Raw genomic sequence first — 22,216 nt, forward strand, 5'->3', positions numbered from 1 at the left:
GTAGTCTGGATGGGAACCAGATATACTGTAAGCAGCCGGATAGACAATAGACAATGGGTGCAGGAGTAGGCCATTCGGCCCTTCCACAAATGCACAAAGAACATGGTCGGGAAAGTACTCCTTCATCCATAGTAGCGGATAAATGTTATCTTTAACAAACCTTATTCATCCTGCAGAGCCTTGCTTAAAAGGGTGATCATTACAGACAATAGACAATAGACAATAGACAATACGTGCAGGAGTAGGCCATTCAGCCTTCGAGCCAGCACCGCCATTCAATGTGATCATGGCTGATCATCCCCAATCAGTACCCCGTTCCTGCCTTCTCCCCATATCCCCTGACTCCGCTATCTTTAAGAGCCCTATCCAGCTCTCTCTTGAAAGCATCCAGAGAACCGGCCTCCACTGCCCTCTGAGGCAGAGAATTCCACAGACTCACCACTCTCTGTGAGAAAAAGTGTCCTCGTCTCCGTTCTAAATGGCTTACTCCTTATTCTTAAACTGTGGCCCCTGGTTCTGGACTCCCCCAACATCGGGAACATGTTTCCTGCCTCTAGCGTGTCCAAGCCCTTATCTGAATGGTGGCCGAATTATCTGAATGGTGGCCGATTAGGAAAAGGGGAGATGCAACGAGACCTGGGTGTCATGGTACACCAGTCATTGAAAGTAGGCATGCAGGTGCAGCAGGCAGTGAAGAAAGCGAATGGTATGTTAGCATTCATAGCAAAAGGATTCGAGTATAAGAGAAGGGAGGTTCTACTGCAGTTGTACAGGGTCTTGGTGAGACCACACCTGGAGTATTGCTCACAGTTTTGGTCTCCTAATCTGCGGAAGGACATTGTTGCCATAGAGGGAGTACAGAGAAGGTTCACCAGACTGATTCCTGGGATGGCAGGACTTTCATATGAAGAAAGTCTTGATAGACTCGGATTGTACTCGCTAGAATTTAGAAGATTGAGGAGGGTTCTTATAGAAAGTTACAAAATTCTTAAGGGGTTGGACAGGCTAGATGCAGGAAGATTATTCCCAATGTTGGGGAAGTCCAGAACAAGGGGTCACAGTTTAAGGATAATGGGGAAATCTTTTAGGACCGAGATGAGAAAATCATTTTTCACACAGAGAGTGGTGAATCTGTGGAATTCTCTGCCACAGAAGGTAGTTCAGGCCAGTTCATTGGCTATATTTAAGAGGGAGTTAGATGTGGCCCTTGTGGCTAAAGGGATCAGGGGGTATGGAGAGAAGGCATGGGATGAGGAGGGATTTATTCAGTCAGAGGGTGGTGAATCTGTGGAATTCTTTGCCACAGAAGGCTGTGGAGGCCAGGTCAATGGATATTTTGAAGGCAGAGAGAGATAGATTCTTGATTAGTACGGGTGTCAGGGATTGTGGGGAGCGGGCTGGGGAATGGGGTTGAGAGGGAAAGATAGATCAGCCATGATTGAACGGTGGAGTAGACTTGATGGGCCGAATGGCCTAATTCTGCTCCTTTCACATGATCTTATGATCCCCTGTTCGGTGTCAAACTTTGTCTTGGTGTTGTTTAATAAAACTTTGTTTGATAAAACTCCCATCAGGTGCCTGAGGAAGTTGTATAGATCCTCGGCTGGTGCAGTTCTGATCTTGCAGCATAACACAAGAGTCTTCATTGTTGACTGGATGTGTAAATAGCAACCTTCTACCCCCACCCCCACCACCACACTCCACCCTCCCTTCTCTCTCCCGGCTGGTTCCCCATCTATCAACTTAATGAGTGTAAACTTCATCTCAATATTTTAGATAAATCATTTTTAATTGTTATCAGAAAAGATGCTAGCAGAACAAATATGGTAATATGGTAATAAATGTCAGAACAATTCATCCTGAACAGTGTATTAATGAATTGCGGGAAATGAATGATTCAGCATGTGCCCGACAGCATCAAGCAACCCTGCATTTATCGGTACTCACAAGGCAATGTCTGCAGAAAATAAGTTTCCAATGGGAAAAGTTACATAATGGTAATGATGGATTTATGCCAGATGAATAGGGAGAAGCTGTTCCCATTATTCCTGATATTATATTTCATTCTGACACAAGAGGCCTTTCTGCCCTTCAAGGCTATGCCAGCTCATCGAGCTAATCAATCAGTACCGTTCCAATAGACAATAGACAATAGGTGCAGGAGTAGGCCATTCGGCCCTTCGAGCCAGCACCTCCATTCAATGTGATCACGGCTGATCATCCCCAATCAGTACCCCGTTCCTGCCTTCTCCCCATATCCCCTGACTCCGCTATCTTTAAGAGCCCTATCTAGCTCTCTCTAGAAGGCATCCAGAGAACCTGCCTCCACCGTCCTCTGAGGCAGAGAAATCCACAGACTCACCACTCTCTGTGTGAAAAAGTGTTTCCTCGTCTCCGTTCTAAATGGCTTACCCCTTATTCTTAAACTGTGGATTCTTAAGTTCTGGACTCCCCCAACATCGGGAACATGTTTCCTGCCTCTAGCGTGTCCAAGCCCTTAATAATCTTATATGTTTCAATAAGATCCATGTAGGAAGAAACTGCAGATGCTGGTTGAAACTGAGGATAGAAGAAGGGTCTCGACCCGAAACGTCACCCGTTCCTTCTCTCCGGAGATGCTGCTGCCTGTCCCGCTGAGTTACTCCAGCTTTTAGTCTCCAACATCAGTACTCTTCCTCTCCATCTCTTCCTGCATAACTCTCTCTCTCTCTCACACACAGATAGACACAAACCTACCGAACAGTGAAAAGCCTGAATAACAGCAGATGTGGAGAGGGTGTTTCCACCAGTGGGAGAGTCTAGGACCAGAGGGCACAGCCTCACAATAAAAGGACGTTCTGTTAGGAACGAGATGAAGAGGAATTTCTTTAGTCAAGAGAGTGGTGAATCTGCGGAATTCAAGACTGTGGAGACCGTGTGAATGAATCTTTTAAAGACGTAGATTGATATAGAGTCTTGATCAGTACGGGTGTCAGGAGTTACGGGTAGAAGGCAGGAGAATGGTGCTGAGAGGGAGAGATAGGTCAACCATGAATGAGTGGCGGAGTAGGCCTGATGGGCCGAATGGCCTAATTGTGCACCTAGAACATGTGACCTTATAAAAGTGCTGGAGATTCAAGATTCAAGAGAGTTTAGTGTCATGTGTCCCAGATAGGACAATGAAATTCTTGCTTTGCTTCAGCACAACAGAACATAGTAGACATGAATACAGAACTAAGCGGGTCATGCAGCGTCTCTAGAGAAAATGGATGGGTGATGTTTTGGATCTGGACCCTTCTACAGGGCTGAGTTACTCCAGCATTTTATGTCTATCTTTGGTACAAACCAGCATCTGCAGTTCCTTTTGATTACATTTATCTCTCTCACACTCCCATTTCCTCCTCCCGATTCTCCTAACATGGATCGTGTACAGGCAGATGACATTAGTTCATCTAGGCATGTTGGTACAGACATTGTGGGGCGAAGGGCCTCTAACTGTGCTGTACTTCTCAATAGATAGACACAAGATGCTGGAGTAACACCGCGGGACAGGCAGCATCTCTGGCGAAAAGGAACGGGTGAGGTTTCGGGTCGAGACCCTTCTTCAGGCCTTTTCTATGTTCTAACATTCACCTATACTGGGAGTGATTGCTGCATCATGGTGCCATCATTCGTGCATTATTCGAAAAACAACTGAAATAGGTTTACATATTGGGCCAAAGGTACAAGTTGGCAATAGACAATAGACAATAGGTGCAGGAGTAGGCCATTCAGCCCTTCGAGCCAGCACCACCATTCAATGTGATCATGGCTGATCATCCACAATCAGTACCCCGTTCCTGCCTTCTCCCCATATTCCCTGACTCCGCTATTTTTAAGAGCTCTATCTAGCTCTCTCTTGAAGGTATCCAGAGAATCGGCCTCCACCTCCCTCTGCAGCAGAGAATTCCACAGATTCAAAACTATCTGGGTGAAAAAGTGTTTCTTCATCTCCACTCTAAATGGCTTACCCCTTATGCTAATGCCCCTGTCCCACTTAGGAAACCTGAACGGAAACCTCTGGAGACTTTGCGCCCCACCCAAGGTTTCCATGTGGTTCCTGGAGGTTTTTGTCAGTCTCCCTACCTGCTTCCACTACCTGCAACCTCCGGCAACCACCTGCAACCTCCAGGAACCGCACGGAAACCTTGGGTGGGGCGCAAAGTCTCCAGAGGTTTCTGTTCAGGTTCCCTAAGTGGGACAGGGGCATTAAACTGTGGCCCCTGGTCCTGGACTCCCCCAACATTGGGAACATGTTTCCTGCCTCTAGCGTGTCCAATCCCTTAATAATCTTATATGTTTCAATAAGAAACCCTCTCATCCTTCTAAACTCCAGAGTGTACAAGCCCAGCTGCTCCATTCTCTCAGCATATGACAGTCCCGCCATCCCTGGAGTTAACCTTGTAAATCTACGCTGCACTCCCTCTATAGCAAGAATGTCCTTCCTCAAATTTGGAGACCAAAACAGCACACAATACTCCAGGTGTGATCTCACTGGGGCCCTGTACAACTGCAGAAGGACCTCTTTGCTCCTATACTCAACTCCTCTTGTTATGAAGGCCAACATGCCATTTGCTTTCTTCACTGCCTGCTGTACCTGCATGCTTACTTTCAGTGACTGATGAACAAGGACCCCCACATCCCGTTGTACTTCCCCTGTTACTTAAACAGTTCTATGGGCATGGTGAGAAGTTGATGGGCCAAACTTCCTCTTTCTATGATGTAGTTATTCCACAATGTACAAGATGTTGGCAAGGCCGCAATTTAAGTTCAAGTTCAAGTTCACATTTATTGTCACATGGACCAATTGGTACAGTGTCATGTTTGATTTTGGTCACCCTGCTAAAGAAATTCAGCTGGAAAGAGGGGGTGGGAGATTGCAACCTTCACGTGGTCTGCCCTGTTTCGACGGATGCAATCAACCTGGCGTGCACAATCAAATAAGATCAAATAGAACAAGTTGTCCTACAACTTTAGGCTGTGCACGCCATACGCAAGAAGAAGAAGCTGGATAGAGTGCAGAGATGATTTACGAGGATGTTTCCAGGACTCGAGGGCTTGAGCTATGGGGAGAGGTTGGGCAGCCCAGGACTCTATTCCTTGGAGCTCAGGAAGCTGAGGGGTGATCTTAGAGAGGTGTATACAATCATGAGTAGAATACATAGGGTGAATGCACAGTCTTTTACCCAGAATAGACAATAGACAATAGACAATAGGTGCAGGAGTAGGCCATTTGGCCCTTTGAGCCAGCACTACCATTCAATATGATCATGGCTGATCATCCACAATCAGTACCCCGTTCCTGCCTTCTCCCCATATCCCCTGACTCCGCTATCTTTAAGAGCTCTATCTAGCTCTCTCCTGAAAGTATCCAGAGAACCGGCCTCCACCTCCCTCTGAGGCAGAGAATTCCACAGACTTACAATGTGTGTGAAGAATCAAGAACCGGAGCAAATAGGTTTAAGGTGAGAGGGGAGAGAGTTAATATGAACCTGAGGTGCAACCTTTCACACAGAGGGTGGTAGGTATATGAGATCGTGCTGCTAGAGGAAATAATAAGTACTTGGACAGGTACTTGGATAGAAGAGATTGAGAGGGATGTGGGCCAAATGCCAGCTTAGATGGGGCATCTTGGTCTCGATGCACGAGTTAGGCCGAAGTGCCTGTTTCTGCACTGTATGACTCTCTGACTCTTTAAAAAGTGTTATTACATATTGTGCTTTATTATACTTGACTCCGAGATGACCTACCAGGAGATTTACAGTGCAGTTCATGCTGTAGCTTTGGTTTTCATCATTCATCACGGTCCTGTAGTCCAGCAGCCTTTCCAACAGGCCCGTTACCAGGGCAACGAAGGCTTCGCCTTGTTTGGCGAGGTATTGGGATTTCCTGCAAAGCTCCAGCAGTCTGAGGAAAAGAATAAGAGGAAAGAATAAGAAATGGGACAAATTAATTGACTTGTGACAACACCGAAGGAGGCCATTTGGCCTGTCATTTCTATGCCTGCTGCCAGCCAAGCAAATCTGCTGGTCCCATTCACCCTTTATCTATCTTATATTACTAAAACTAAGATCTTGACCGCTTTCAATTTTCTGTTTCATGATTTCCGAGAGAACACCGCCACTTACGGCTGTCATTTTTGGCCACCTCGCTCAGTGTCCCCTTCCGCCAGATTGGACCAGAGGATTTTTCCCATCGATGAAAAATCAGAGAATTATTAATGTTTAAAAGAAAATTGCCATTCTCTCTGCTGCCCCCGCTGGCGGCAGGGGGGAGGGACTATAAAACCCGGATGTGTCGTGCCTCACTCAGTCTCTGCGACACAGAGGAAGCGAGAGGGTCACGGCTCTCTGAGCTGCAAATAACACTGAACGCACGTCTACTCAACGGTGAGTCCCCTCGATGTGGCTTTCAGAAAATGTGTTTTGTTGGCTTGCAAAGTGTTTGCCCAATTGGCTTGGCTTTTAAAAGGCTTTCAGAAAATGTGTTTTGTTGGCTTACACAGTGTTTGCCCAATTGGCTTGGCTTTTAAAGGGCTTTCGGAAAATGTGGTTTGTTGGCTTGCAAAGTGGTTGCCCAATTGGCTTGGCATTTAAAGGGCTTTCAGAAAATGTGTTTTGTTGGCTTGCAAAGTGTTTGCCCAATTGGCTTGGCTTTTAAAGGGCTTTCAGAAAATGTCCTTTGTTGGCTTGTAAAGTGTTTGCCCAATTAGCTTGGCTTTTAAAGGGCTTTCAAAAAATGTGGTTTGTTGGCTTGCAAAGTGTTTGCCCAATTGGCTTGGCTTTTAAAGGTCTTTCAACAATTTTCGGATGGATAAAGCGTGAATAAACATTTTATTAGATCAGGAATGTGTTTAATTGCAAAATTGGTGCTCATTCCGTGACTTCCGCTTAGTAGCAAGATGGCGCCGATTATGTCATTTCCGGTTAGCTGAGTGCGTCATTTCTGGTTCGTGGCAAGATGGCGCTGACTGCAGAAGGCACAGAGTGAAGACGTCGTTGAATAAACCAAGAGAGCTTACTGATCTGTCGTTAACTGTTGGACGTTATTTAAAGCACGTTTTTGCTTCAGCAGCAGCCTCGACAGGAGGCTTTAAACGTTTGAATCATTTGGTTTACACTGTATGTTCACCACATTCTGAAGTTACTTGGCATTTTAGTTGTGTGTATGTATAGGGGGATTGCACTGAGGTCTCCGGGTGAAAGGGCTTGACGAACGGAACCGCTCAATCCGTCTGGAGGACATCGCAGCTTCCGGTATATGTTGTTAATACACGAAACGCGTACTTTCCTACCTGTTAAAAACCGGCAAAATTGTGACTTTTTGCGCTGTAAATAATTGTGGAAGTTAGGGTAACTGTGAGAGACACCTATCCTACTTCAGAATTCAAAAAGTGAAGAGAAATGGAAGTAAAGAGATGCGAGAGCTGAAGGGACAACAACAGCGAAAGTGCTTGGCGAACATTGGCCGTGCCGATATTGGGAATTATCGCGTTTGCTCACTGCATTTCATCAACAGTAAGGCATTAATCCACTGTGTTATGTTGTGTCGTGGACTTTCAGTGTTTGTGCTTTTTTAAAAATTCTATTTTATTTTTAATATGTTTTATTATTTATTTATTTTTATTTTTATTTTTATGATACTGCCTGTAAGGGAAATTCATTTCGTTGTCTCTAACTGAGACAATGACTATAAATTTGAATACAATACAATACAATACAATTATTTGTGTTTTTTCCCCAATAATCATTCAGTCCATCCTCTCCCCCTTCTCTCTCACAGAGTCTGTCACCTGTTTTGGGCAGAATTTCTGGCAGTTTCTCAGCTGCCAGCCTGCCAGGCCCGAGTGACTGTACTGCCAGGCCTCAGTGACTGAGCTGCCTGGCCTCAGTGAGTGAGCTGCCAGCCCAAGAATCCATTCGGCCCACAATGTTCATACTAGCCCTCTGGAAACCAGTCCTTTCGGCCCACAACACCCATACTAGCGCAACAGAAAGCCCCCCCCCCCCCCCACCCCCCACTGGCCAGCAATATTGGAATTGGTGGATAGGTGGAATATTGCGTTGGGTGACTAGCCCTCTCGTGTGATGCTGGGACCCGATGGGTCCCACTTAGTCTGGTATGTATATATGTGTGTGTGTGTGTGGTGTGTGTGCGTGCCTATGCGTGTGCGTACGAGTGTGTGTGTGTGTGTGTGCGTGTGTGTGAGTGTGTGTGCGTGTGAGTGTATGTGTATGTGTGTGCGTGTGTGTGAGTGTGAGTGTGTGTGCCTCTGTGTGTGTGTGTGTGCGTGTGTGTGTGTGTGCGTGTGCGTGTGTGTGCGGGGCTGAAGGACCTGTTTCCATGACTCTGGATAAGGTGAATGGGTACTGTATTTTTCTCAGGGTAGAGGAATGCAGAACTAGAGGGCATAAATTTAAGGTGAGAGGGGAAAGATTGAAGCGAGCTGAAGGGCAATTTCTTCCAACGGATGGCAGCGTGTGTATGGAACAAGCTTTCTGAGAAAGCTGTCAAGATGGGTACAAAGGTGACATTTAAAAGTCATTTTGACAGGTACATTGATAGGAATATTTTTAAGGTAGAGACAGATAGATTCTTAATAAACAAGGAGGTCAAAGGTTACATTTGGTAAGCCAGTTTGGGGACGTGAGGTTACTATCAGAGTAGATAGGACTGTTTTAAATGGCAGAGCAGGTTTGTGGGTGTAGGGTTGCAAATGTTCTCACTCCCAAATAAGTGACAAAAGGTCAAAATACGGGACAAATTCCCCACGGCAATTTGTTGACCGACTGGGCCGTGGCTGGGTGAATGATGAGTTGGCCCGGGTGCTAGACTGCACACAAAGCCCAGCCGGCGGGCCAGCTGAGGAGATTTGCACCAGCCCGCGCGATGTTGCGTGGAAAAGTCCAGCTCCCCATCCAACTAGTGAACCGATGATCGGCCATGAGAAAGAGGGTGGTGTCGGCGGTAAGCGAAGGTCTGAAGATCGGACAGCTGGCCGGGCTGCCGACCGACGGGGCCACGGGCGAGGCGTTGCTGCTGCTGCTGCTGCTGCTGCTGCTGCACTCCATGGGCTGCACTACGTCGGGACGGGTGAGGCGGGGCCAGGCGTGGCGCTCCGACCCGACAGTCCCCTCGACCCAATTAGTAGCGGTCAAATACGGGACAAGGGCGGTCCCGCACGGGACAAACCAATTTAGCCCAATATACGGGATGTCGTGGCTAATACGGGACAGTTGGCAAACCCTAATGGTGAGGCTAACCGCTGGTGACAATACATTAGTTTATCGGCACATTGGTTTAGGTTTTAGTTCATTATTGTCACAGGTACCGAGATACAGTGAAAAACTTTAATTTGCATCCAAAGTGATCAGATTTCCCATCCATAGATACAATCAGTTCAAACGTCAGTGTAATCGAGCAATGGAAAGATGCAGCCTGAAGATGGGTCTCGACCCGAAACATCACCCATAACTACTCTGTTAGAGATGCTGCCTGTCCCGCTGAGTTACTCCAGGCCTTTGTGTCTGTCTTTGGCAATATACAGAGCGCAGAATAGCGTTCTCAGCATGACTCAATGCATGCAATCTGCTACACTCGACTGTACGTACTATACAATGTGCTACATTCCACTATTCTCTGTGGATTGTCACCTTGTCGTGGTGGAGAAGCTTGTGTGGACCTGAGATCCTGAGACTGTCAAGGTCGTAGCAGGTCGCCGAAAAACCGGTGTCTGGACTAATGGGCCCATCCCACAGGCAATTTTTTAGGCGACAGCCGGTGTGAGATAACTTTGAATCATTAAGGAAGCAATAAACATTCCCTCCGCAACTCCCTGGTTAACTCATCCCTTCCCACCCAAACCACCCTCTACCCAGGTACCTTCCCTTGCAACCGCAGAAGATGCAACACCTGTCCCTATACCTCCCCCCTCGACTCTGTCCAGGGACCATGACAGTCCTTTCAGGTGAGGCAGAGATTCACTTGCACCTCCTCCAACCTCATCTACTGTATCCCTTGTTTAAGATGTGGACTTATACATCGGCAAGACCAAACGCAGACTGGGCGATCATTTCGCGGAACACCTTCGCTCAGCCCGCCTGAACCAACCTGATCTCCCGGTTGGTACACAAAAATGCTGGAGAAACTCAGCGGGTGCAGCAGCATCTATGGAGCGAAGGAAATAGGTGACGTTTCGGGCCGAAACCCTTCTTCAGACTGATAGGGGGTTGGGGGGGGGGGGGAGAAGGAAGGAAAAAGGGGGGAGGAGGAGCCCGAGGGCGGGGGGATGGGAGGAGACAGCTCGAGGGTTAAGGAAGGGGAGGAGACAGCAAGGGCTAGCAAAATTGGGAGAATTCAATGTTCATGCCCGCCGGATGCAGGCTCCCCAAGCGGAATATGAGGTGTTGTTCCTCCAATTACCGGTGTTGCTCACTCTGGCAATGGAGGAGACCCAGGACAGAGAGGTCGGATTGGGAATGGGAGGGGGAGTTGAAGTGCTGAGCCACCGGGAGGTCAGGTAGGTTCTTGCGGACCGAGCGGAGGTGTTCGGAGAAACGGTCGCCCAACCTCTTACTCTACTGTGATCTCCCGGTTGCTGGACACTTTAATTCTCCTTCCCATTCCCACACTGACCTTTCTGTCCTCGGTCTCCTCCATTGTCAGAGTGAGGCTAAACACAAATTGGAGGAACAGCATCTCATATTTCGCTTGGGCAGCTTACAGCCCAGTGGTATGAATATTGATTTCTCTCACTTCAGGTAGCCCTGACATTCCCTCTCTCTCTATCCCTTCCCCACCCAAGTTGGGCGGCGCGACTCTCGTCAGCATCGGCCTCTGCAGTCCGTCTGCGTTTTTATTATTTTATGTCTATGTTTTTATGTAGTTTTTGTTATTTTTTGTTGGGGTATGTGTGTGGGGGGGTGGGGTGGGAGGGAGGGGGTAACTTTTAAATCTCTCCCTGCACGGGAGACCCGACCTTTTCTTTGTCGGGTCTCCGTTGTCGTTGGGGCTGCAACGAGGAGCGGCCTCCAACAGGAAGACCGGGGAGCTCTGGTGCCGACTACTCACCTCACCGTCGCGGAGCTGGCCGAGTCCAGAGCGGGTGGAGCAGTGGTGGAGCGCTGCTGCGGCCCGACCTCCGGAGGTTCGGAGGCTGCAACTGCGGGTCTGGCGGACGGCGGCACCGGGAGCCCGCGGGTCCCTGGAGGGAGACCGCTTTTCAGGGCTCCCGCAACGGCGACTTCTCCCGCCCGAGTTGCGGGGTTGAAGAGCTCCTGGAGCGGGGCCTTACATCATCATCCCCGCGCGGCTTGGAATGGCCGCGGGACTCTGCGAGCGCACGCCGGGCGCTCTAACATCAAGAACCCGGTGAGCGACCTTGCATCACCCGGCGTGGCTTTAATGGCCGTGGGACAATTCGCCATCGCCCGCCGGGGGCTTTGACTTTGACTCTGACATCGGGGGGGAGAGTGCAGTGGAGAGATAAGTTTTTTTGGCCTTCCATCACAGCAATGTGATGGATGTTTGTGTAAATTATGTTGTGTCTTGGGTCTATTTGTTTGTAATGCATGGCTGCAGAAACGACATTTCGTTTGGACCTCAAGGGGTCCAAATGACAAATAAATTGTATCGTATCGTATCGTATCGTAAGTTGCACCAACTTCTCGATTTTCACCCAACAAACAGCTTCATCATCGTTACTTTTTTTGCATATCTTTCATTCATTGTTCTTTATCTCTCCGCATCATCGTCTAGATCTCTCGTTTCCCTTATCCCTAACCAGTCTGAAGAAGGGTCTTGACCTGAAACGGCACCCGTTCCTTTTCTCCAGAGACTCTGCCGGTCCCGCTGAGTTACTCCAGCTTTTTGTGTCTATCTGCGGTTTAAACCAGCATCTGCAGTTCCTTTATACACTAAGCAAATGTAACTGCTGGGCTTAAAGGAAAACCAAGCATTGTCCTAGGGCTTGGCAGGAGTTATCAATCACCCAGCACACTCAAATGCTGATAACTGCTCTGACAAGAAGCTTAACGAAGATTTAAAAAATATCAGCAGAACTGTTGTTACGCACAACCAGCTTAAATAAATTGAAGAATTTGCAACTAAAGAGAGGAATGAGACAGAAATCCAATACGTCAGCCCAGGCCATAGTGAGTGGGGAGAACCTTTACCCAATACAAGCGCAAAATAACCCAGAAATGTCAAACTTTACTGACTCCCTCTAATGGCCCTGTCCCACTGTACGAGTTCATTCAAGAGTTCTCCCGAGTTTCCCCTGAATCGAACTCGGAGATTTACGGTAATGGCCGCTCGTCGGTACTCGGGGCTCTCGTGGACATTTATCAACATGTTGAAAAATCTTCACGAGTCTTCACGAGCTTACCGCGTTTCCCGAGTACCTGCCGTTAGCGTTACGAGCCGCTAAGAGACGTCCCCGAGCTCCGACGTACCCGCTACGTTCATTCTACATACTTACCACGAGTTTGATTTTTTTTAAACTCGGGAGAGCTCTTGAATTACCTCGTACAGTGGGACAGGCCCCATAACTCTCATTTTACAGAACTTCTATCCCCTCTCTCCCCATCCCTCCCCCCACCGAAGTGATACTAGTTTCAAAGTCGTCTTGTTGAGTCTCATTGTCTGTAACTCTTTTTCACCTAGCACACAGCTAATACGTGGTGAATAAACAGTTGCTTTATTCAGACATAATAGGTTTGAAATACATACACGTTTGGTCCTTTAACATAATGTAATTGCTGCTGCAGCTGAGCGAGGGTGTTGTCTCAAGCTCAGCTACCTGTCGACTCTTGTACTCCAGGTGAGATCTGCTTCAGTACCAGGACACTACAAACTAGACTAGTTAGTTTAGTTTAATTTGGAGAGACCACATGGAAACAGGCTCTTCGGCCCATTGAGTCCACGCTGACTATCGATCAGACGTGCACACTAGCTCTATGTTAGAGCAAAGAGGTCCTTCTGCAGTTGTACAGAGCCCTAGTGAGACCACACCTGGAGTATTGTATTGTGTGCAGTTTTGGTCTCCTAATTTGAGGAAGGACATTCTTGCTATTGAGGGAGTGCAGCGTAGGTTTACAAGGTTAATTCCCGGGATGGCGGGACTGGCATATGCTGAGAGAGTGGAGCAGCTGGGCTTGTACACTCTGGAATTTAGAAGGATGAGAGGGTATCTTATTGAAACATATAAGATTATTAAGGGTTTGGACACGCTAGAGGCAGGAAACATGTTCCCGGTGTTGGGGGAGACCAGAACCAGGGGCCACATTTTAAGAATAAGGGGTAAGCCATTTAGAAGGGAGAAGAGGAAACACTTTTTCACACATAAAGTTGTGAGTCTGTGGAATTCTCTGCCTCAGAGGTTCTCTGGATGCTTTCAAGAGAGAGCTAGATAGGGCTCTTAAAGATAGCGGAGTCAGGGGATATGGGGAGAAGGCAGGAACGGGGTACTGATTGGGGATGATCAGCCATGATCACATTGAATGGTGGTGCTGGGTCGAAGGGCCAAATGGCCTACTCCTGCACCCATTGTCTATTGTCTATTGTCTATTTATGATGTTTTATTTTTATGGAGAGAACAATCTGCACATGCGCGGTTTAGGTTTTTTTTAAAAGCCGACTGACTGCCTACCCAGAGTAATTACTAACGGCATGTGCCTGAGTGAATGGATTGTTGTTGCGTGCTATCCAGTCAGTGAAAATACAACACGTTATTCCAATCGAGCTGTCCAACGTTGATAGATACAGATAAAGGGAATAACGTTTAGTGCACGATAAAGTCCAGTGAAGTCTGATTAAAGATAGTCCGATGGTCTCCAATGAGGTGGGTGGTAGGTCAGGGTCGCTCTCTAGTTGGTGAGAGGAAGGTTCAATTGCCTGATAATAGCTGGGAAGTACTATAGCTGTCCCTCGATCTGGAGTGCATGCTTTTAAGGTGAGAGGGGCAATGTTTAAAGGTTTGCGGGGCAAGTCTTTTACACAGAGGGCAGTGGGTGCATAGAACACACTGCCAGAGTTGGAGGTGGAAGTGGATATAACTGTGGCGTTGAAAAGGCTTTTGTTTAGGGACATGGATATGCAGGGAATAGAGGGATATCGGTCAAAGAACTGCAGATGCTGGTTAAAATCGAAGGTAGACACAAAATGCTGGAGTAACTCAGCGGGACAAGCAGCATCCCTGGAGAGAAGGAATGGGCAACGTTTTCGGGTCGAGACCCTTCTTCAGGTCACCTGCAGCGGCATAAGATAAGATCGGCATGGTGGCGCAGCGTTAGAGTTGCTGCCTTACAGCGCCAGAGACCCGGGTTCAATCCTGACTATGGGTGCTCTCAGTATGGAGTTTGTCCGTTCTCTCCCTGTAACCGCGTGGGTTTTCTCCAGGTGCTTCATTCCTCCCACACTCCAAAGACATAGAAGGTTTGCCATTTAATTAGCTTCGGTAAAATTGTAAATTGTCTATAGTGTGTAGGATAGACAAGCTAGAGCTAGATAGGGCTCTTAAAGATAGCGGAGTCAGGGGATATGGGGAGAAGGCAGGAACGGGGTACTGATTGGGGATGATCAGCCATGATCACATTGAATGGCAGTGCTGGCTGGAAGGGCCGAATGGCCTACTCCTGCACCTATTGTCTATTGTCTATTGATAGTACCGGGGTTCGCTGGTCGGCCCGTTCCTGTGCTGTCTATGTTAAGCAGAATAGACTCAAGAGGCAGTTTCCATTTCTAAAGTAAAATTCAACTTCACACATATTCTGCAAAAATGAAATTCCGCTGTGAAATTAAATAACGACAAGCTCTGTTATGTTTTCCACAAGCCCACGGAAATTAATCTAAAGGTTAATTCCCTTTTAAAATAAAAATGCACTTTACATCAGCCTCAGCACCCAATTAAAATTCTTTCCTGCAGTGGAAGCTTTTTAATTATTATTTATACATGCCTGTCAAAATACCATTAATAAGGGGATAGAAACAGTGTCAGGCCTGTATTCTTAACTCTAGTGGTGTCGTCACCCATGTGGACTCCAGACTCTGGCTCATTTTGGACATGTTGAAGCCGTCTGTGATCTGGCTCCCACTAATCTATCTTATTTTACAAAAGAGCGATGTCTCTCGCAACCTGGGATGTTCTGACGTACTTTACAGTTAAAGAATTACTTAATGTTATGTGGTTAATAGCGTAAGAGTAATGGGCCTATCCCACTTAGGCGATTTATTTTAGGTGGCTACAGACGACTATGTGGTCGCCACATGTTCGCGGGTGGTTGCCGGGGAGTCGCCTTCATGGTCGTGAGGAGTTCCCGCATTCTGGGAACTAGTCGCGGCCTCATTATGGTCGCCGAGAATTTTTCAACGTTGAACAATTAGCGGCGACTGGAATGAAGCCGCCATGGAGAGTAGCGAGAATTCTCGTGCCGTAGATGGGTCGCCAGGAGGTCCTAGTGGGACATTATTAACATGTTCAAAACATTTCGGCGACGTTCGGTGACAGTGGGCTTGACGCCAATGAGCGTAGCTTGACTTCTCCTGAAGTAGGTGCCGACACCAGCTTGCATTGGTTGTTGTCGCCAGTGCTGACTTCGGTGAATTCCATTGGCGACTACCTACGTCAACCTACGTCAACCGGCGACAGGTACCGGCGGCTGAGTTGTCTTCAGTTGTCTTCAGTTGTCGCTGACAGGGTCGTAGCTTGTGGCGAATGGACGTAGATTGGCTTCGGTTGTCCTAGGTTGTCACCTGTGTGGTCGTAGGTTGTCGTAGGTGTGGTCGTGGGTGGACGTCCTAATGTCCACCCACGACCACACCTACACCTACACCTACACCTACACCTACACCTACACCTACACCTACACCTACACCTACACCTACACCTACACACACACACGCACGCACGCACACACGCACACACATTGCTTCCTTCACCAGCCCGTTATGCAGGCGGGGGACAGGGCAAGCGGGGAGAGCGATGTCTGAGTGAAATTCACACGGTGCAAAGCCAAGGTGATACGGTGATGAACAGGAAGGTTGGCGCTGTAATTAAAATGGCTAAAGCACAATTTAAAAGGGGGGGAGGGGGTGGGGAGAGGGGGGAGAAGGGGGAGACAGGGTGGGAAGAAGGAGTGGAGACAACTTTTAAGTAGCCAGTGATACACGGCTGTGAAGCTCGGCGGACATTTAACATTATCGGTCGGTTATCCTTGGTTCTGAAAACTACTGCTTACGTTTTTTTCCCCAATGAGCCAATGAAATTCACCGGTCAGCACCGGCTACAACCTACGAGAACCTTCAACCTCCTGGCAACCCACTAGGACCTCCTGGTGACCCACCCACGGCACGAGAATTCTCGCTACTCTCCATGGCGGCTTCATTCTAGTCGCCACTAATTGTTCAACATGTTGACAAATTCTCGGCGACCATAATGAGGCCGTGACTGGTTCCCAGAATGCGGGAACTCCTCACGACCATGAAGGTGACTCCCCGGCAACCACCCGCGAACATGTGGCGACCATAGTCTCCTGCAGTCGCCTAAAAAGTCGTCTAATGGTCCGGTCCCACTTACACGACTTTTTCGACGACTGCCGGCACCCGTCACAGGTCGTTGCAGGTCGGTGAAAATTTTCAACACGTTGAAAATTCAGCGGCGACCAGAAAGACGCTACGACTCTTTGGGCGACTGAGGAGACGACTCACGACCGTACAGGCGACATGTCGCGGGGTGAAGCCTGTACGGTCGTGAGTAGTCGCCCAAAGAGTCGTACCTTGTTCTGGTCGCCGCTGGATTTTCAACATGTTGAACCCGGGACTCTGGCGCTGTGAGGCAGCAACTCTACCGCTGCACCACCATGCCGCCCCATTGATATGGCAAAAAAACTCAACTTGACTTGGAAGATCTGTGGAAGCTTCTGCAGTTCACAGTCTGAAGAAAGGTCTCGACCCGTAACGTTACCTGCTCCTTCTCTCCAGAAATGCTGCCGGACCCGCTGAGGTAGCCCACAGAAGCGTAATTAATGCACAGAATCTGCGAGGAAGTCAGACATCCTCAGGATCGCTTTAGATGAAGGATCACAAAGCCGCCAGTGTTTTAACCATTGAAACCAGAGTGATGAGTCTGTTTCATATCATTGCTGTTGGGGAAGTAATTACATAAATTTGGAAACCTAAATAAATATCATCTCCTTAATGGCCACCAGCAAGCTGCCAGATGGTCATAAAAAAACAATCTGGTTCACAAACGTCCTGCAGGCCAGCACGTTGGCACAACTGGTATGTTAGCTTTCATAGCAAAAGGATTTGAGTATAGGAGCAGGGAGGTTCTACTGCAGTTGTACAGGGTCTTGGTGAGACCACACCTGGAGTATTGCGTACAGTTTTGGTCTCCAAATCTGAGGAAGGACATTATTGCCATAGAGGGAGTGCAGAGAAGGTTCACCAGACTGATTCCTGGGATGTCAGGACTGTCTTATGAAGAAAGACTGGATAGACTTGGTTTATACTCTCTAGAATTTAGGAGATTGAGAGGGGATCTTATAGAAACTTACAAAATTCTTAAGGGGTTTGACAGGCTAGATGCAGGAAGATTGCTCCCGATGTTGGGGAAGTCCAGGACAAGGGGTCACAGCTTAAGGATAAGGGGGAAATCCTTTAAAACCGAGATGAGAAGAACTTTTTTCACACAGAGAGTGGTGAATCTCTGGAACTCTCTGCCACAGAGGGTAGTCGAGGCCAGTTCATTGGCTATATTTAAGAGGGAGTTAGATGTGGCCCTTGTGGCTAAAGGGATCAGGGGGTATGGAGAGAAGGCATGTACAGGATACTGAGTTGGATGATCAGCCATGATCATATTGAATGGCGGTGCTGGCTCGAAGGGCCGAATGGCCTACTCCTGCACCTAATTTCTATGTTTCTATGTTTCTATGTATCGTTGCTGCCTTGCAGCGCTCACAGTGCCAGAGACCCGGGTTCCATCCCGACTACGGGCGCTGTCTGTACGGAGTTTGTACGTTCTCCCCGTGACCTGCGTGGGTTTTCTCCGAGATCTTCGGTTTCCTCTCACATTCCAAAGTCGTGCAGGTTTGTAGGTTAATTGGCTTGGTGTAAATGTAAAATGTCCCCAGTCTGTGTAGGACAGCGTTAGTGTGCGGGGATCACCGGTTGGCGCGGGCCCGGCGGGACGAAAGGCCTGGTTACGCGCGCTATCTCTAAACTAAACTAGGAGAAGAACATCTGCCACACGGAATATGGAACAGTAACAGGCCCTTCAGCCCACAATGTCTGTGCCAAGAATGATGCCAATAAGAGCTATTGAGGGAGTGCAGTGTAGGTTTACAAGGTTAATTCCCGGGATGGCAGGACTGTCATATGCTGAGAGAATGGAGCAGCTGGGCTTGTATATTCTGGAGTTTAGAAGGATGAGAGGGTATCTCATTGAAACATATAAGATTGTTAAGGGCTTGGACAAGCTAGAGGCAGGAAACATGTTCCCGATGTTGGTGGAGTCCAGAACCAGGGGCCACAGTTTAAGAATAAGGGGTAAGCCATTTAGAACGGAGACGAGGAAACACTTCTTCACACAGAGAGTGGTGAGTCTGTGGAATTCTCTGCCTCAGAGGGCGGTGGAGGCAGGTTCTCTGGATGCTTTCAAGAGAGAGCTAGATAGGGCTCTTAAAGATAGCGGAGTCAGGGGATATGGGGAGAAGGCAGGAACGTGGTACTGATTGTGGATGATCAGCCATGATCACATTGAATGGCAGTGCTGGCTCGAAGGGCCGAATGGCCTACTCCTGCACCTATTGTCTATTGTCTATTGTCTATTGATTGGTAGGAGAACTGGGAAGGCGGAGGTGGATGGAGAGAGAGGGGAAGCAAGGGCTACTTGAAGTTAGAGAAGTCTATGTTAATGTCTATGCTAATGGGCGGAGCACCAAGGCAAATTCCTTGTATGTGAATACTTGGCCAATAAACATACTTACTTTACTTACTTACTTACTTACTTACTTACTGCTGGGGTATAAGCTGGAACTGTGAGGTGCTGCTCCTCCAGAAAGGTCAGATTGGGAATGGGAGGGGGAGTTGAAGTGTTTAGCAACAGGGAGATCAGGTAGGTTAGCGCGGACTGAGCGGAGGTGTTGAGCGAAACGATCGCTGAACCTGCGCTTGGTCTTGCCGATGTACAGGAGTTTATTGGATTTTACCTTGCACTAAACATTACTCCCTGTATCTGTACACTGCGGATAGCTTGATTTGTAATCGCGAACAGTCTTTTCGTTGACTGGATACCACACCAGAAAAAAGCTTTTCACTTCAGCTTCACACATGACAAAAGCAGATTAAACTAAGCAAAACCACACAAAACAATCACTCACATCTTTTGAAAGAGCATCTGGTACTGCTCATCTCCTCGACCTCCTTCCACTTCGTGGTCTAGGTTCTTGATAATTTCATCCTCAAACTGAAAAAGAACACAGAAACAGCCAAACGATAAGAAGGTTTAAACAAAACCAGTAACGGCAATGAGACTGGCATTGGGCAAATGCAAGATGGTGTGTCTTTGTGTGACTCGGCTTGTACTCGCTAGAATTTAGAAGATTGAGGGAGGATCTTATAGGAACTTACAAAATTCTTAAGGGGTTGGACAGGCTAGACGCAGGAAGATTGTTCCCGATGTTGGGGAAGTCCAGGACAAGGAATCACAGTTTAAGGATAAGGGGTAAGTCTTTTAGGACCGAGATGAGAAAATCATTTTTCACACAGAGAGTGGTGAATCTGTGGAATTCTCTGCCACAGAAGGTAGTTGAGGCCCCATTCCCTATCACCCCCAATCCTCTTTCTCTATTCCCACACACGTGATGACGCGCTTCGACACAGGCTGCGGGGGGGGGGGGGGGGGGGGGGGGGGGGGGGGGGCTGGTGCTGGGGCTGGTGCAAAGGCATATGTAAATGGATCCATTCCGATTGGACATCTGTGTGCATTGGGCATTGTGACATCACACGATGGAACGTTCACCAACATTCTATGGGTGAGAATTGTTTTATATTGAAATTTTGGGGGGGGGGGGGAGAAGGATTTTATTAAAAATGTGTACATAAACACGACGAAATGTAATCAGGAGTGGATACTGCAAATACTGGTAAATCGAAGGTAGACACAAAATGCTGGAGAAACTCAGCGGGTGAGGCAGCATCTCTGGAGAGAAGGAATGGGTGATGTTTCGGGTCAAGACCCTTCTTCAGACTGATGTCAGGGGAGGGGGCGGAACTAGGATAGAATGTAGGTGGAGACAGTAAGACTGATGGGAGAACTGGGAAGGGGAAGGGGATGGAGAGAGAGGGAAAGCAAGGGCGATCTGAAGTTAGACAAGTCAATGGGGTGTAAACTTCCCAAGCAAAGTATGAGGTGCTGTTCTTCCAATTTGCGCTGGGCCTCACTCTGACAATGGAGGAGGCCCAGGACAGAAAGGTCAGATTGGGAATGGGAGGGGGAGTTGAAGTGCTGAGCCACCGGGAGATCAGGTAGGTTAAGACGGACTGAGCGGAGGTGTTCAGCGAAACGATCGCCAAGCCTGCACTTGGTCCTGCTGACAATAGGTGCAGGAGTCTGGGGCTTGGACACCGGGAGAGAAGTGGTGAACAGGGGAAAGAAAAGACTTTGCCTTCCATCACAGTGGGTTCACTGTGATGGATGTTTGTGTGAATTAAATTGTGTGTATGTCTAGGAAATTGTCTTTGTTTGTATGGCTGTGGAAACAGAATTTCGTTTGAGCCTCACTGAGGCTTAAATGACAATAAATTGTATTGTATTGTATTGTATTGTATTGTATTGTAGGAGTAGGCCGTGGCCCTTTGAGCCAACACCGCCATTCAATGTGAGAGAAATGTTATTTATCTTATATATTTATTTGGGTCCTTGTGCACAATTGTTCCAAGAATGTGGCTGGTTTAGTTCAGTTTAGAGACACAGCATGGAAACACATGCAGGAAGGAACTGCAGACGCTCGTTTACACCAAAGATAGACACAAAACGTTGGAGTAACTCAATGGGTCGGACAGCATCACCGGAGAAAAGGAACGGGTGACGTTTCAGGCCAAGACCCTTCTTCAGTGTCTAACTCCAGCATGGCGACACACTCTTTGACTCACCAGGTCCACGCCAACCATCGATCACCCGTTCACGCTAGTCCCATGTTATCCCCCTTTTAGCATCCACTTCCCACACACTAGGGGGGACAATTAACGGAGGCCAATTAACCCACACAAACCAAATTCTATGTCTTACGGTGTTATGGCCTCATGGAGTTAGACAATAGACGATAGGTGCAGGAGTAGGCCATTCGGCCCTTCGAGCCAGCACCGCCATTCAATGTGATCATGGCTGATCATCCCCAATCAGTACCCCGTTCCTGCCTTCTCCCCATATGTTGTCCCTCATAGAGTTGTCCATCATCTCCAAAGGCGGGCACGGTGGCGCAGCGGCAGAGTTGCTGCCTTACAGCGCTTGCAACACCAGAGACCCGGATTCGATCCCGACTACGGGTGCTGTCTGTACGGAGTCTGCACGTTCTCCCCGTGACCGCGTGGGTTTTCTCCGAGATCTTCGGTTTCCTTTCACACGCCAAAGACGTGCGGGTTTGTAGGTTAAGTGACTGGGTGTAAAGGTAACATTGTCCCCGGTGTGTGTAGGATAGTGTTAATGAGTGGGGATCGCTGGTCAGCATGGACTCGGAGGGGCCGAATGGCCTGTTTCCACACTGTATCTCTAAACTGAAACTCACGGGTACATAAACCCTCCCAACCCCCACAGCACGGCAACGATGAACATCTTCACGCCACTAAACACACGGTAGCGCCCGCAACTGTAGCTGCAAATATGAATCAATAATAAGTCAGGCCAATTAACATTTAAATTAAGCACCCACCAGCCCCTTCAGACGTGCCCGTGATATTTATTCCTGTAATTGGTCACCTAAGTGGCAGCGAGACATGGGACTTATGCAGATGCAGTCGGATGAAGCTGAGGTAATGGCTGTAATTTCTCTTAATGGGGCAGGTAATTGAATCCACCAGCCTCTTTGCTGCACGTCAGTCTTGTCGAGTTTGATTTCTATCTCTTCCTTTGAGTAAATAAATACAAAGTATGATTGGCTCGGGTATAGATTTTTCAGTTCTATCTAATTAGCTGGACTGTGGT

General features: G+C 48.0%; 1 protein-coding gene across 1 annotated transcript in view; it reads right to left on the bottom strand.

Annotated features, from left to right (window-relative positions):
- LOC116987847 (dedicator of cytokinesis protein 2-like) overlaps nucleotides 1–22,216 on the bottom strand; it is a 1,012,655-nt gene that overhangs the window by 133,848 nt on the left and 856,591 nt on the right. Inside the window, exons 36-37 of the mRNA XM_033044139.1 lie at nucleotides 19,395–19,480; nucleotides 5,769–5,925 (exon numbers count right to left, since the gene is read on the bottom strand). Of these exons, the coding sequence (XP_032900030.1) occupies nucleotides 5,769–5,925; nucleotides 19,395–19,480 (243 nt within the window). The remainder of the gene's footprint in view (nucleotides 1–5,768; nucleotides 5,926–19,394; nucleotides 19,481–22,216) is intronic.

The sequence above is a fragment of the Amblyraja radiata genome, chromosome 1 (assembly GCF_010909765.2).
Source record: "Amblyraja radiata isolate CabotCenter1 chromosome 1, sAmbRad1.1.pri, whole genome shotgun sequence".
In the NCBI taxonomy this organism is placed as follows: Eukaryota; Metazoa; Chordata; class Chondrichthyes; order Rajiformes; family Rajidae; genus Amblyraja; species Amblyraja radiata.